The following is a 15696-nucleotide window of genomic DNA, read 5'->3' as shown; positions in this document are numbered from 1 at the left end:
TTAGAGGCGAAGGGGGTGGATGGTTGAGGTTAGGGGCGAAGCGGGGTTTAGGATGGCGGTATGGTTAGTTAGGGCAAGCAGATGGTTGGCGGTTAGGGGCGAACCGGCGATGGTTGACGGTTAGGGGGGTGGATGGTTGGCGGTTAGGGGCAAAGCAGGGTGCTTTAGTTGAGGTTAGAGGCTGGATGGTTGACGGGGGGTGGATGGTTGGCGGTTAGGGGCGAAGGGGCAAGGGGTGGATGGTTGGCGGTTAGGGGCGAAGCGGGGTGGACGGTTGGCGGTTAGGGGCGAAGCAGGGCGGTTTGGTTGGCGGTTAGGGGCGAAGCGGGGTGGATGGTTGGCGGTTAGGGCGAAGCGGGTGGATGGTTGGCGGTTAGGGCTGCGGGGTGGATGGTTGGAGGTTAGGGGCTAAAAGGGATGGTTGGCTGCGGGGTGGATGGTTGGCAGGTTAGGGAAAAGCGAAGCGGGTGGATGGTTGGCGGTTAGGGGCGAAGCGGGATGGTTGGAGGTTAGGGGCGAAGCGGGGTGGATTGTTGGCGGTTAGGGCGAAGCGGGTGGATGGTTGGAGGTTAGGGGCGAAAGCGGGGTGGATGGTTGGAGGTTAGGGCGATGGTTGCGGTCAGGGGGCGGTTAGGGCAGGTGGATGGTTGGAGGTTAGGGGCGAAGCAGGGTGGATGGTTGGCGGTTAGGGGCGAAGGGGGTTGGATTAGGTTGGCGGTTAGGGGCGAAGCGGAAGTTTAGGGAAGGGATGGTTGGCGTTTAGGGGCGGTGGAGATGGTTGACGGTTAGGGGCTAAGCGGGGTGGATGGTTGGCGTTAGGGGCGGTGGTTGGGGTGGATGGTTGATGGTTAGGGCGAAGCGGTTAGGGGCGGATGGTGGTTGGCGGTTAGGGGCGAAGCGGGATGGTTGACGGTTTGGGGCAAAGTGGGTGGATGGTTGATTTAGAAGCGAAACGGGTGGTTTGGCGTTTAGGGGCGAAGGATGGTTGGTGGTTGGCGTTTAGGGGCAAAGCGGATGGTTGGCGGTTTGGGGCGGAGCGGGTGGATGGTTGACAGTTAGGGGCGAAAAGGGTGGTTGGCGTTTAGGGTGGATGGTTGGACAGTTAGATGGTTGGCGGTTTGGGGCGAAGTTAGGGTGGATGGTTGGCAGTTAGGGGAAAAGCGGGATGGATCGTTGACGGTTAGGGGCGGAAGCGGGAGGATGGTTGGCGGTTAGGGGCGAAGCGGGTGGATGGTTGGGATGGTAGAAGTTAGAGGCAAAGTTAGGGTGGATGGTTGGCGGTTAGGGCAAAGCAGGGTGCTTTAGTTGACGGTTAGAGGCGAAGCGGGGTGGATGGTTGGAGGTTAGGGGAAGGGGGAGGATGGTTGGAGGTTAGGGCTAAGCGGGGTGGATGGTTGGCGGTTAGGGGCGAAGCAGGGTGTTTGGTTGGCGTTAGGGGCGAAGTGGGGTGGATGGTTGGCGGTTAGGGGCGAAGCGGGTGGATGGTTGGCGGTTAGGGCGAAGCGGGTGGATGGTTGACGGTTAGGGAAGCGGGGTGGATGGTTGGCGGTTAGCAAAGCAGGGTGGATGGTTGGCGGTTAGGGGCGAAGCGGGTGGATGGTTGGCGGTTAGGGGCGAAGCGGGTGGATGGTTGAGGTTAGGGCGAAGGGCGGTGGTTGGCGGTTAGGGGCGAAGTGGATGGTTGGTTGGTTAGGGGCTAAGGGTGATTTGGATGGTTGGATGGTTGGTGGCGAAGCGGGGTGGATGGTTGGCGGTTAGGGGTTGCGAAGCGGGGGTGGTTGGCGTTAGGGCGAAGCGGGTGGATGGTTAGGCGGTTAGGGCGGCAGGGTGGATGGTTGGCGGTTAGGGGCGAAGGGGTTAGGATGGTTGGGTTAGGGGCTAAGCAAGGTGGATGGTTGGCGTTAGGGCGAAGCGGATGGATTTGCGGTTAGGTTAGGGGCGAAAAGGGCGGGGTGGATGGTTGGCGTTAGGGGCGAAACGGATGGTTGGCGTTAAAGGGGCGAAGCGGGTGGATGGTTGGCGGTTAGGGGCGAAGCGGGTGGATGGTTGGTTTAGGGGCGGTTGCGGGAGGGATGGTTGACGGTTAGGGGCGAAAAGGATGGTTGGCGGTTAGGGGCGAAGCGGATGGTTGGCGGTTTGGGGCGGCGGGTGGATGGTTGGCAGTTAGGGCTAAGCGGGTGGATTTAGGTTGACGGTTAGGGGCGAAGGGATGGTTGGCGGTTAGGGGCGAAGGGCGTGGATGGTTGGCGGTTAGAGGCGGTGGGGTGGATGGTTGGCGGTTAGGGGCAAAGCAGGGTGGATTAGTTGATGGTTAGAGGCGAAGCGGGGTGGATGGTTGGTAGGTTAGGGGCGAAGCAGGGTGGATGGTTGGCGGTTAGGGGCGAAGCGGGGTGGATGGTTGACGGTTATTGGGGCGAAGCGGGTGGATGGTTGGCGGTTAGAAGCGAAGCAGGGTTTGTTTGGTTGGCGGTTAGGGGCGAAGCGGGGTGGATGGTTGACGTTTAGGGCGAAGCGATGGTTGGCGGTTAGGGGCGGCAGGGTGGTTGGCGTTAGGGGCGAAGCGGATGGTTAGCGGTTAGGGCGAAGCGGGTGGATGGTTGGCAGTTAGAAGGGCGAAGTTGGGGTTAGGGTTGGCGGTTAGGGGCGAATGGATAGTTAGCGGTGGTTGGCGTTTTAGAAACCAGGGCAAAGCGGCTGGATGGTTGGCGGTTAGGGCGAAGGAGGATGGTTGGCGTTTAGGGGCGAAGCGGATGGTTGGCGTTAGGGCAAAGCGGGTGGTTGGTTAGGGCTAAGCATGGTTGGCGGGCGCAAGGTGGATGGTTGGCGGTTAGGGGCAAAGTGGATGGTTGGCGGTTAGGGCGAAGCAGGGTGGATGGTTGACAGTTAGGGGCGGTTGGGTGGTTGGCGTTTAGGGGCGGGGGCTAAGCGGGTGGATGGTTGGCGTTTGGTTTAGCGAAGGGGCATGGATGGTTGGCGGTTAGGGCGAAAGCGGGTGGATGGTTGACGGTTAGGGGCGAAGCGGGTGGATGGTTGACGGTTAGGGCGAAGCGAGGATGGTTGGCGGTTAGGGGCGAAGCGGATGGTTGGCGGTTAGGGCTAAGCGGGTGGTTTTAAGCGGGTGGATGGTTGACTGTTAGGGGCGGGGTGGATGGTTGGCGGTTAGGGGCGAAGCGGGCGGATGGTTGGCGGTTAGGGGCGAAGCGGGTGGATGGTTGGGGGTTAGGGCTTAAGCAGAGGATGGTTGGCGGTTAGGGGCGAAGCGGGGAGGATGGTTGGAGGTTAGGGTGGAGGATGGTTGGCGGTTAGGGGGGTGATGAAGCGGATAATTGTTAGGGGCGGTGGTTTGGCGGTTAGGGGGCGAAGCGGGGTGGATGGTTGGCGTTAGGGCGAAGCAGGGTGGATGGTTGGCGTTAGGGGCAAAAGTGGGTGGTTGGCGTTAGGGCGAAGCAGATGGTTGGCGTTAGGGGCTTAAGCGATGGTTGGCGTTTAGGGGCGAAGCGGATGGTTGGCGTTTAGGGGCGAAGCGGATGGTTGGCGTTTTGGGGCGAAGCGGGGTGGATGGTAGACAGTTAGGGGCGAAACGGGTGGTTGGCGTTTAGGGGCGAAGCGGATGGTTGGCGGTTTGGGGCGAAGCGGGGTGGATGGTTGGCAGTTAGGGGAAAAGCGGGATGGATCGTTGACGGTTAGGGGCGAAGCGGGGAGGATGGTTGGCGGTTAGGGGCGAAGCGGGGTGGATGGCGGTTAGGGGCAAAGCGGATGGTTGGCGGTTAGGTGCGATGCGGATGGTTGGCGGTTAGGGGCAAAGCAGGGTGCTTTAGTTGACGGTTAGAGGCGAAGCGGGGTGGATGGTTGGAGGTTAGGGGCGAAGCGGGGAGGATGGTTGGAGGTTAGGGGCGAAGCGGGGTGGATGGTTGGCGGTTAGGGGCGAAGCAGGGTGTTTTGGTTGGCGGTTAGGGGCGAAGTGGGGTGGATGGTTGGCGGTTAGGGGCGAAGCGGGGATATGGTTGGCGGTTAGAGGCGAAGCGGGGTGGATGGTTGGCGGTTAGGGGCGAAGCAGGGTGTTTTGGTTGGCGGTTAGGGGCGAAGCGGGGTGGATGGTTGGCGGTTAGGGGCGAAGCGGGTGGTTAGACGCGAACGTTAGGGCTGCGGATGGTTGGCGGTTTGGGGCGAAGCGGGGTGGATGCTTGGCGGTTAGGGGCGAAGCAGGGAGGATGGTTGATGGTTAGGGGCGAAGCGGGTGGTTGGCGTTTAGGGGCGAAGCGGATGGTTGGCGGTTTGGGGCGAAGCGGGGTGGATGGTTGGCGGTTAGGGGCAAAGTGGGTGGTTGGCATTTAGGGGCGAAGCGGATGGTTGGCGTTTAGGGGCGAAGCGATGGTTAGGCGTTTAAGGGCTTAAGCGGATGGTTGGCGGTTTGGGCGAAGGGTGGATGGTAGACAGTTAGGGGCGAAAAGGGTGGTTGGCGTTTAGGGGCGAAGCGGATGGTTGGCGGTTTGGAGCGAAGCGGGTGGATGGTTGGCAGTTTGGGGAAAAGCGGGATGGATCGTGGATGGTTAGCGGTTACGGTTAAGGGCTTAAGCGGGAGGATGGTTGGCGTTAGGGGCGAAGTGGATGGTTGGCGTTAGAGGCAAAGTGGGTGGATGGTTAGGCGGTTAGGGGCAAAGCAGGGTGCTTTAGTTGACGGTTAGAGGCGAAGGTTGAGGGGTGGATGGTTGTAGGTTAGGGCGAAGCACGGTCATTTGGTTAGCGGTTAGGTTGGCAGTTAAGCGGGTGGATGGTTGACGGTTAGGGGCGAAGCGGGGTGGATGGTTGGCGGTTAGGGCGAAGCAGGGTGGATGGTTGGCGGTTAGGTTAAAAGCGGATGGTTGGACGGTTAGGGGCGTAAGCGGGGTGGATGGTTGGCGGTTAGGGGCGGGATGGTTGAAGGTTAGGGCCAAGAGGATGGTTGGATGGTTAGCGGCCGGTTGGTTGGTTGACGGTTAGGGGCGAAGCGGGTGGATGGTTGGCGGTTAGGGCGGCGGTTTGAGGATGGTTGGTTACGGTTAGGGGCGAAGGGGGCAAGCGGATGGTTGGCGTTAGATGGTTGAGGTTAAGGCCGGGTGGATGGTTAGATTTAGGGGCGAGGGTTATGGTTGGCGGTTAGGGGGGGTGGATGGATGGTTAGCGGTTAGGGGCGAAGCGGGTGGATGGTTGGCAGTTAGGGGCGAAGCGGGATGGATGGTTGGCGGTTAAGGGCGAAAAGCGGGAGGATGGTTGGCGTTTAGGGGCTTAGGGATGGTTGGCGGTTAGAGGCGAAGTGGTGGATGGTTGACGGTTAGGGCGAAGCAGGGGATGGTTGAGGTTAGGGCGAAGCGGGGTTGGATGGTTAGGGGCGAAGTTGATGGTTGGCGGTTAGGGGCGAAGCGGGGTGGATGGTTGACGGTTAGGGGCAAGCAGGGTTGGCGGTTAGGATGGTTGGCGGTTAGGGGCGAAGCGGGTGGTTGACGGTTAGGGTTGGTTAGCGAAAGCGGATGGTTGACGGTTAGGGGCGAAGCGGGGTGGATGGTTGGCGGGTGGATGGTTGACGGGTTAGGGGCGAAGCGGGTGGATGGTTGGCGGTTAGGGCGAAGCGGGTGGATGGTTGGAGGTTAGGGGGCGAAGCGGGATGGTTGGACGGTTAGGGGGTGGTTAGCGGGGGAGTGATGGTTGGAGGTTAGGGCAAAGCCGGGTGGACGGTTAGGGCGAAAGCAGAGGATGGTTGGTTAGGGGCGAAGCGGGAGGATGGTTAGGGGCGAAGCGGGTGGATGGTTGGAGGTTAGGGGCGAAGCGGGGTGATGGTTGGAGGTTAGGGGCGAAGCGGGAGGATGGTTGGCGTTAGGGGGCGAAGCGGCTGATGGTTAGGAAGCGGGTGGACGTCATTGAGGTTAGGGGCGAAGCGGGGTGGATGGTTGAGGTTAGGGCGAAGCGGGGTGGATGGTTGGAGGTTAGGGCGAAGCGGTGGATGGTTGGAGGTTAGGGCGAAGGGGTGGACGGCTGGAGGTTAGGGCGAAGCGGGTGGATGGTTGGAGGTTAGGGGTCGAAGCGGGTGGACGGTTGGAGGTTAGGGGCGAAGGGGTGGACGGTTGGAGGTTAGGGGCGAAGCGGGGTGGATGGTTGGCGGTTAGGGCGGTTGGAAGGGGCTTAAGCGGGTGGACGGTTTGGCGGTTAGGGGCGAAGCAGGGTGGACGGTTGGAGGTTAGGGGCGAAGGTGGGTGGACGGTTGGTTAGGTTAGGGGCGAAGGTTAGGGGTGGATGGTTGGGGTTAGGGGCTGGCAGGTGGATGGTTGGAGGTTAGGGGAAGCGGGGGTGGACGGTTGGAGGTTAGCTGAGCGGGTGGATGGTTGGAGGTTAGGGGCGAAGGGGATGGTTGGAGGTTAGGGCGAAGCGGGTGGATGGTTGGCGGTTAGGGGCGAAGCGGGGTGGACGGTTGGAGGTTAGGGGCGAAGCGGGGTGGATGGTTGACGGGGTGGACGGTAGGGGGCGAAGCATGGTGGACGGTTGGATTAGGTTGGCGGGTTAGGGGCGAAGCGGGTGGATGGTTGGAGGTTAGGGGCGAAGCCGGGGGATGGATGGTTAGGGGCTGAGGTTAGGGGCGAAGGGGTGGATGGTTGGACGGTTAGGGGGCGATGGTTGGCGTTAGGGGGCGGGAGTGATGGTTGGCGGTTAGGAGGATGGTTGGAGGTTAGGGGCGAAGCGGGGATGGATGGTTGGGGTTAGGGGGTTAGGCGAAGCGGATGGTTGGCGGTTAGGGCGAAGCGGATGGTTGGCATTAGGGGCGAAGCGGATGGTTGGAGGTTAGGGCGAAGCGGATGGTTGGCGGTTAGGGCGAAGCGGGATGGTTGGCGGTTAGGGGCGAAGCGGGTGGATGGTAGACAGTTAGGGGCGAAAAGGGTGGTTGGCGTTAGGGGCGAAGCGGATGGTTGGCGGTTAGGGGCTGGAAGGATGGTTGGCGTTGTTAGGGGCTAAGCGGCATGGTTAGGGGTTAGAAAAGCGGGTGGACGGTTGGATGGTTGGCGGTTAGGGGCGAAGCGGGGTGGATGGTTGGAGGGTTAAAGGGGCAAAGTGGGGTTTGAGGATGGTGATGGTTGGCGTTAGGGGCAAAGCAGGGTGGATGGTTGACGGTTAGGGGCGAAGCGGGGTTATGTTAAAGGCATGGTTGTGGATGGTTGGCGGTTAGGGGCAAAGCAGGGTCATTTTAGAGGTTAGAGGCGAAGCGGGGGAGGATGGTTGAGGTTAGGGGAATGGTTGGGTTAGGGCAACGGTTGGTTTGGCGTTAGCTTAAGGGGGTGGATGGTTGAGGTTAGGGGCGAAGCGGGGTGGATGGTTGGCGGTTAGGGGCGAAGCGGGGTGGACGGTTGGAGGTTAGGGGCGAAGCGGGGTGGACGGTTGGAGGTTAGGGGCGAAGCGGGGTGGACGGTTGGAGGTTAGGGGCGAAGCGGGGTGGACGGTTGGAGGTTAGGGGCGAAGCGGGGTGGACGGTTGACGGTTAGGGGCGAAGCGGATGGTTGGCGGTTAGGGGCGAAGCGGATGGTTGGCGGTTAGGGGCGAAGCGGATGGTTGGCGGTTAGGGGCGAACCGGGGTGGATGGTTGACTGTTAGGGGCGAAGCGGATGGTTGGCGGTTAGGGGCGAAGCGGATGGTTGGCGGTTAGGGGCTAAGCGGATGGTTGACGGGTTAGGGGCGAAGCGGGGTGGATGGTTGACGGGTTAGGGGCGAAGCGGGGTGGATGGTTGGCGGTTAGGGGCGAAGCGGGTGGATGGTTGGAGGTTAGGGGCGATGCGGGGTGGATGGTTGGAGGTTAGGGGCGAAGCGGGGTGGACGGTTGGAGGTTAGGGGCGAAGCGGGGTGGACGGTTGGAGGTTAGGGGCGAAGCGGGGAGGATGGTTGGCGGTTAGGGGCGAAGCGGGGTGGAAGGTTGGCGGTTAGGGGCGAAGCGTGGTGGATGGTTGGCGGTGCTCATGGTCTGACAAACACCGCTGTAGCTCAGCCACCCTCCACCGCAGATGGGGAGGGCCACCATTGTGGATGCAGTGGATTGAGCCCATTCAAACCGATATCTCTATCTTAAACAGAATGATCCCGATGGGATTTGTATTATTCTGCTAACTAGATTTTGGAGAGTAAAAACAAGAAACATTTTATGTTAAATATGGCAATGTTATTCTGTTCTCATGCCTTTTCTTCAGACTGCTGCAGTTCACTCCAAGCCCTGTTCAAGCCCTGTTCCAGCTATGCATCAAGCCCTGCCCAATCCATGTTCAAGCCCTGCTCAAGCCCTGTTCAAGCCCCATTCAAGCCATGTTCAAGCCCTGCTCAAGCCCTGCTCAATCCCTGTTCAAGCCCTGCTCAACTCAATCCCTGTTCAAACCCTGCTCAAGCCCGTTCAAGCCCTGTTCAAACCCTGCTCAAGCCCTGCTCAAGCCCTGCTCAAGCCCTGTTCAAGCCCTGTTCAAGCTCTGTTCAAGCCCTGCTCAAGCCCTGTTACAACTAACATTTTACTCCTTGTATTTGAGACAAAGTCACACCTTGTCTGGGTGATTTAGAGAGATATTACCACATTGTAGCAGAAACATATTTAGTTGTTCGTATCACATTGTCAATGTACAATCTCTGAGAAATCGACAAAAATGCAACAAGTGTTCCAACCATCCCTTACAAAAGAGGATACTTATGTGGATATATTTTCTGTTTCAATCTTGCAGCCATTAAATAAAGGTTAAATAAATAAAATAAAACATGTAAGATGTGGGGGGAAATAATATTTGAATGTTGAAAAAATATATATATATATAAATAAGTGTTTTATTTCGTTTTAGCAGGGGGTGCTGCAGCACACTCAGCACCCTACTTCACATGGCTTTGCTTGCAGCAGAAGGCAATATAACACGTTCTCTTCTCTCCCACCCCAGAGTGTCTGGCTGCTGTTAGCTTCTTTCAAAAGGTTCAAGAAGTGGTTCAATAGAGAAGCTGGCTTCACAGCATGAAGAGGACTGGCGTAGAAGAATCAAGTCAATAGAATATTGAAGCTGGAAGCACAGTGTCCAGAGACGTCGCTGCCTCGGAGCTGAGCTGACAGACGTCCTTGCTCTACATCGGGACTGGGCTGAGCGGAGGAGGTAGTAGACTAGGCAGTGACAGAGACAGGTCACGCGTACGACGTAGTAAAGAACATTCTACTCTGCTGTTATGAACTACTGTATCTTGCTGTAGTCCGGAGACAGACGGGGAGAGGAGAGGACACGTTTTCTTTTTTAGAGAAACGGAAGGAACTAGTTTCTGAAAACGTATTGGATAGATTCTAACACAGAGACCTGGTTTGAGAGAGAGATTTAAGCTCCGTTTTTCGGTGAAAGGGAAGCCATGTCGACTGCGGTGGTCGCTGCCTCTCGTAGACAGTCCTGTTATTTATGCGACCTGCCCCGCATGCCCTGGGCTATGATCTGGGATTTTACCGAACCCATCTGCAGGGGATGTGTTAACTACGAAGGAGCGGATCGGATCGAGTTTGTGATTGAGACAGCCCGGCAGCTGAAGCGGGCTCACGGCTTCCAGGAGGGGAGGTCTCCGGGACCGGGGAAACAGCAGCAGCTATCGGGGAAAGAGATCCAGTCTAACCACCACGGGTCTGGAGGAGACCCCGGATCCCGGCCGTCACAGCCCCTGGACCGTTACCCCCTCTCCACCTTGGACCGTCCGCTGCGGATGGGACCGGAGTACCAGTCTGGGAGACAGGCTAACGGAATTCCGGTACCTAATGGATTTCCTAAACCGGACGACCCACACGAGCTCAACCGGCAGAGCCCCAACCCGCGAAGGAATAACACGGTTCCTCCCAATCTAGTTCCTCTAGTGAACGGGAACATGTCCTTGTTACACGTAGTTAACGGCAGAACCGTGTGTCCGATGGCGATGGGGCACCCGGGGTCCGGTTTGATGGCAGGTAGCCCCAACGAGCACGGCGGCGGTAAACGGTTAGTCTCGGTCTCCTGTAGTGACCAGCACGAGAAGGATAAGCAGCACATACCTGACAGCCTGACACCTGATATAGAGCATCACAAAGCCCGGGCGGATGAGTGGATGAACAAGGGGAAAACGGTCAGGGACTTGATGGTTCTCCATACTTTCGACAGCCGGTTCAAGAAGGATCCTGCAGCCATGCAACAGAGGGTGATGGGCTATGAGCAACAACAGAACGGTGCTGCTTCCAAATCAGGTTGGTGCTGGCTGGATGTATGGGGTTGTTTTTTTCCCATATGAATGGAGCAGTACAGTGGACCATTCAGCATATTTACCCTCTGCTACATAGTCTAGACTACATGTTTACAGTTCAATAAAAATAAATGTTGCGTTTTGTCACGACTCAAACAGACAAGTCATGCATAATATGCATATGGAGATCATTTAATGTCAACTCGTTGCTCGGCATACCATTCAAATGAAAAAGATTTGTCAGATTTGCATTTTTTTTCTTAACAATAGCAAATGATATACTAATAAATATATAATCCCAAAAGGCACTTTTTATGCATGACTTGTGGGGGTGTTTGTGTCATTGCAACAAAAAAAAATGCTAATCTGATGTAAATCTATTTGGTTTAAAGTGTTAGTATGTAGAAAGGGTTTAACCTGTGAAGTATTCTACATATGCACTTCTAATCAGAACTTGTTGTGGGTATGTTTGTCACGAGAGAAAAAAATGCAAATCTGACAAATCTATTTCATTTGAATGGTATGCGGAGCAACGAGTTGACGTAAATTATCCCCATATGCATATTATGCATGACGTGTCTGTTTGAGTCGTGAGAAAACGCAACATGTATTTTTATTGAGCTGTAAACATGTAGTCTAGACTATATAGCAGAGGGTAACACGCTGAATAAAGTGCATATGGAGAAGCACTTCACAGGTTAAACCCTTTGTTACATAGGAGCACACTTCAAACCAAATAGATTTACACCAGATTAGCATTTTTGTAATGGCACAAACACTCCCACATGTCATGCTTAAATTAAAATAGGGCCTTTTGGGATTATGTATTTATTACTATATCATTTGGGATTATGTATTTATTAGTATATGATTTGGGATAATGTATTTATTAGTACAGTATATACTTTGGGATTGTGTATTTATTAGTATATAATTTGGGATTGTGTATTTATTAGTATATACTTTGGGATTGTGTATTTATTAGTATATACTTTGGGATTGTGTATTTATTAGTATATGATTTGGGATTATGTATTTATTAGTATATAATTTGGGATAATGTATTTATTAGTACAGTATATACTTTGGGATAATGTATTTATTAGTACAGTATATACTTTGGGATTGTGTATTTATTAGTATATACTTTGGGATTGTGTATTTATTAGTATATAATTTGGGATTGTGTATTTATTAGTATATGATTTGCTGTTATTATTGTGCATCATTCTTTTTTCTTCTCAGTATTAATCACCATCTGTCCATGTTGTGTCTATAACTCAGCCTTCTTCATGACCATCTGTCCATGTTGTGTCTATAACTCAGCCTTCTTCATGACCATCTGTCCATGTTGTGTCTATAACTCAGCCTTCTTCATGACCATCGTCTGTCCATGTTGTCTCTAACTCAGCCTTCTTCATGACCATCTGTCCATGTTGTGTCTATAACTCAGCCTTCTTCATGACCATCTGTCCATGTTGTGTCTATAACTCAGCCTTCTTCATGACCATCTGTCCATGTTGTCTATGACTCAGCCTTCTTCATGACCATCGTCTGTCCATGTTGTCTATAACTCAGCCTTCTTCATGACCATCGTCTGTCCATGTTGTCTCTAACTCAGCCTTCTTCATGACCATCTGTCCATGTTGTCTCTAACTCAGCCTTCTTCATGACCATCTGTCCATGTTGTGTCTCTAACTCAGCCTTCTTCATGACCATCTGTCCATGTTGTGTCTCTAACTCAGCCTTCTTCATGACCATCTGTCCATGTTGTCTATAACTCAGCCTTCTTCATGACCATCTGTCCATGTTGTCTCTAACTCAGCCTTCTTCATGACCATCTGTCCATGTTGTCTATAACTCAGCCTTCTTCATGGCCATCATCTGTCCATGTTGTGTCTCTAACTCAGCCTTCTTCATGACCATCATCTGTCCATGTTGTGTCTCTAACTCAGCCTTCTTCATGACCATCTGTCCATGTTGTCTCTAACTCAGCCTTCTTCATGACCATCTGTCCATGTTGTCTATAACTCAGCCTTCTTCATGACCATCATCTGTCCATGTTGTCTATAACTCAGCCTTCTTCATGACCATCTGTCCATGTTGTCTCTAACTCAGCCTTCTTCATGACCATCGTCTGTCCATGTTGTCTATGACTCAGCCTTCTTCATGGCCATCATCTGTCCATGTTGTCTCTAACTCAGCCTTCTTCATGATCACCTGTCCATGTTGTCTCTAACTCAGCCTTCTTCATGACCATCTGTCCATGTTGTCTATCTAACTCAGCCTTCTTTAAGACCATCTGTCCATGTTGTCTCTAACTCAGCCTTCTTCATGATCACCTGTCCATGTTGTCTCTAACTCAGCCTTCTTCATGACCATCTGTCCATGTTGTCTATCTAACTCAGCCTTCTTTAAGACCATCTGTCCATGTTGTCTCTAACTCAGCCTTCTTCATGACCATTGTCTGTCCATGTTGTCTCTAACTCAGCCTTCTTCATGATCACCTGTCCATGTTGTCTCTAACTCAGCCTTCTTCATGACCATCTGTCCATGTTGTCTCTATCTCAGCCTTCTTCATGACCATCATCTGTCCATGTTGTCTCTAACTCAGCCTTCTTCATGATCACCTGTCCATGTTGTCTATAACTCAGCCTTCTTCATGATCACCTGTCCATGTTGTCTCTAACTCAGCCTTCTTCATGACCATCGTCTGTCCATGTTGTCTATAACTCAGCCTTCTTCATGACCATCTGTCCATGTTGTCTATAACTCAGCCTTCTTCATGACCATCTGTCCATGTTGTCTCTAACTCAGCCTTCTTTATGACCATCTGTCCATGTTGTCTATAACTCAGCCTTCTTCATCATCATCTGTCCATGTTGTCTCTATATCAGCCTTCTTCATGACCATCTGTCCATGTTGTCTATAACTCAGCCATCTTCATGACCATCTGTCCATGTTGTCTCTAACTCAGCCTTCTTCTTGACCATCTGTCCATGTTGTCTCTAACTCAGCCTTCTTCATGATCACCTGTCCATGTTGTCTCTAACTCAGCCTTCTACATGACCATTTGTCCATGTTGTCTCTCTAACTCAGACTTCTTCATGATCACCTGTCCATGTTGTCTCTAACTCAGCCTTCTTCATGACCATCGTCTGTCCATGTTGTCTATAACTCAGCCTTCTTCATGACCATCATCTGTCCATGTTGTCTATAACTCAGCCTTCTTCATGATCACCTGTCCATGTTGTCTATAACTCAGCCTTCTTCATGACCATCGTCTGTCCATGTTGTGTCTCTAACTGAGCCTTCTTCATGTTTAACCCTTTCCTTCCTTCAGACAGGGGAAAACACCCACGGACTATGAAAAGGAAAGCATCGCCAGAACTTGAGGGGGAGAGAGAGGGAACCGCCACCAAGCATAATGGAGAGGACAGACAGCAGTGGTTACCGGGTCAAGCATCTGACCGTGACGGACATAAAATGCCCCCGGGACCACCACCAAGCTTCTCCTCCGTCCCCACCAATACCTTATCCCCCCACTCACGCACCACCCCACCGGAAGCTGCGCAGAACGGCCATTCCCCCATGGCGGCACTGATCCTCGCGGCAGACAACGCTGGTGGTGGCGGGAACAGCTCGCCCAAAGACGAGAACCAGGTCCACTCCACCACGCACCGCAACAGCAGCAGCCCGCTCTCGCTCTCGCCCTCCTCGATGAACCAGAACCGCCGGCCCACACAGGGTAAGGAGGCATCCGGTATTATGGGGACACTTCACGTGCCAGGGGGTGGAATGATGGAGCAAGGGCATCAAAGCATTCCGGACTCGTCAGTACCCGGGAGCGTACCCCTCTGCTGCACGCTCTGTGACCAGAGGTTAGAGGACACGCACTTTGTTCAGTGTCCGTCGGTACCCTCGCACAAGTTCTGCTTCCCGTGTTCGCGGCAGAGCATCAAACAACAAGGAGCCACCGGGGAGGTGTACTGTCCCAGCGGGGAGAAGTGCCCGTTGGTCGGCTCTAACGTACCGTGGGCTTTCATGCAAGGAGAAATCGGCACTATCCTTGCAGGGGACGTCAAAGTAAAAAACGAAATGGACACTTGAGATTTTATTTTCAAAATATTTTGGGGAGAGATTGTTTTGGTGGAAAAAGACCAAATACGAGTGTATAAATATTAAAATGAAATACCACATACCATCCAAACAAACTAACCAACGGACTTTGTACATATTTTACCCAATCCGAGGGGACTAGTGTAGGCTATACTTTGTAAAACAAGGCTCTATAATTTTGAGATTTTTTTAATACATTCAGTTTCTATATTTTGAAGATAAAGGTATTCAATTATAATAGAACTGGGCTCTCTCGGCCCTATTTGTTGATGTTTAACACGGTTGATGTAGGCCTACTTCTAGTAGTACGTCCCAAAAGGCACTCTATTCCTTAAAAAGGACACTATTTTAGAGCAGGGACACCCACAGGGACTCCCACAGAGCTCTGGTCAAAAGTAGTGCCCTATTTAGGTAACAGGGTGCCTTTTGGGACGCACTCTCTGTCTGGTGCCTGTTCCTGTTCAAAACCTGACTGATGATGAGGCCCCTCTCTACGAGGTACATGGCAACCAACTGAAATGCTTTTATCTGTGACTTGTATGCACTTGTTTCAAAATAATTGCCAAATACAATGTGTGATGTTGTATGAAGAAGTGAGTGTCTGGGGTCTTTCTTTAAATGATAACGTTAAGAAAGAGGGATAAGAAACCACTGTCAAATGGAAACAAAGAATGAATAGGATGTTTGGGTTCTAAAATGAGCAGACAACTGAAGGCTGAAGTAGTGCACTAGTCTGGTATGTCAGTGCACACTGCTGAAGTAGTGCACTAGTCTGGTATGTCAGTGCACACTGCTGAAGTAGTGCACTAGTCTGGTATGTCAGTGCACACTGCTGAAGTAGTGCACTAGTCTGGTATGTCAGTGCACACTGCTGAAGTAGTGCACTAGTCTGGTATGTCAGTGCACACTGCTGAAGTAGTGCACTAGTCTGGTATGTCAGTGCACACTGCTGAAGTAGTGCACTAGTCTGGTATGTCAGTGCACACTGCTGAAGTAGTGCACTAGTCTGGTATGTCAGTGCACACTGCTGAAGTAGTGCACTAGTCTGGTATGTCAGTGCACACTGCTGAAGTAGTGCACTAGTCTGGTATGTCAGTGCACACTGCTGAAGTAGTGCACTAGTCTGGTATGTCAGTGCACACTGCTGAAGTAGTGCACTAGTCTGGTATGTCAGTGCACACTGCTGAAGTAGTGCACTAGTCTGGTATGTCAGTGCACACTGCTGAAGTAGTGCACTAGTCTGGTATGTCAGTGCACACTGCTGCCAAAAGCTGCAATGCAACATGTTTTCTGTATTCTTCTGAAGGACACACTTGTTCAGTCTAAGTTCCGATAACAAAGTAAAATCTCTCT

The 15696-nt window shown here is 53.2% G+C and overlaps 1 protein-coding gene across 1 annotated transcript; it reads left to right on the top strand.

Annotated features, from left to right (window-relative positions):
* The first annotated feature begins 8902 nt into the window (after positions 1-8902).
* LOC115120106 (interferon regulatory factor 2-binding protein 2-A-like) lies at positions 8903-14936 on the top strand. Its single transcript, XM_065002723.1, has 2 exons — positions 8903-10228; positions 13568-14936. The coding sequence occupies exons 1-2, from the start codon at positions 9376-9378 to the stop codon at positions 14332-14334; spliced, it is 1620 nt and encodes a 539-aa protein (XP_064858795.1). The 5' UTR covers positions 8903-9375; the 3' UTR covers positions 14335-14936.
* Positions 14937-15696: the final 760 nt, after the last annotated feature.

This window comes from Oncorhynchus nerka, linkage group LG16 (assembly GCF_034236695.1).
Source record: "Oncorhynchus nerka isolate Pitt River linkage group LG16, Oner_Uvic_2.0, whole genome shotgun sequence".
In the NCBI taxonomy this organism is placed as follows: domain Eukaryota; kingdom Metazoa; phylum Chordata; class Actinopteri; order Salmoniformes; family Salmonidae; genus Oncorhynchus; species Oncorhynchus nerka.
Note: the sequence above shows the minus strand (reverse complement) of the source record. Positions and strands in the feature narration are given on the sequence as shown.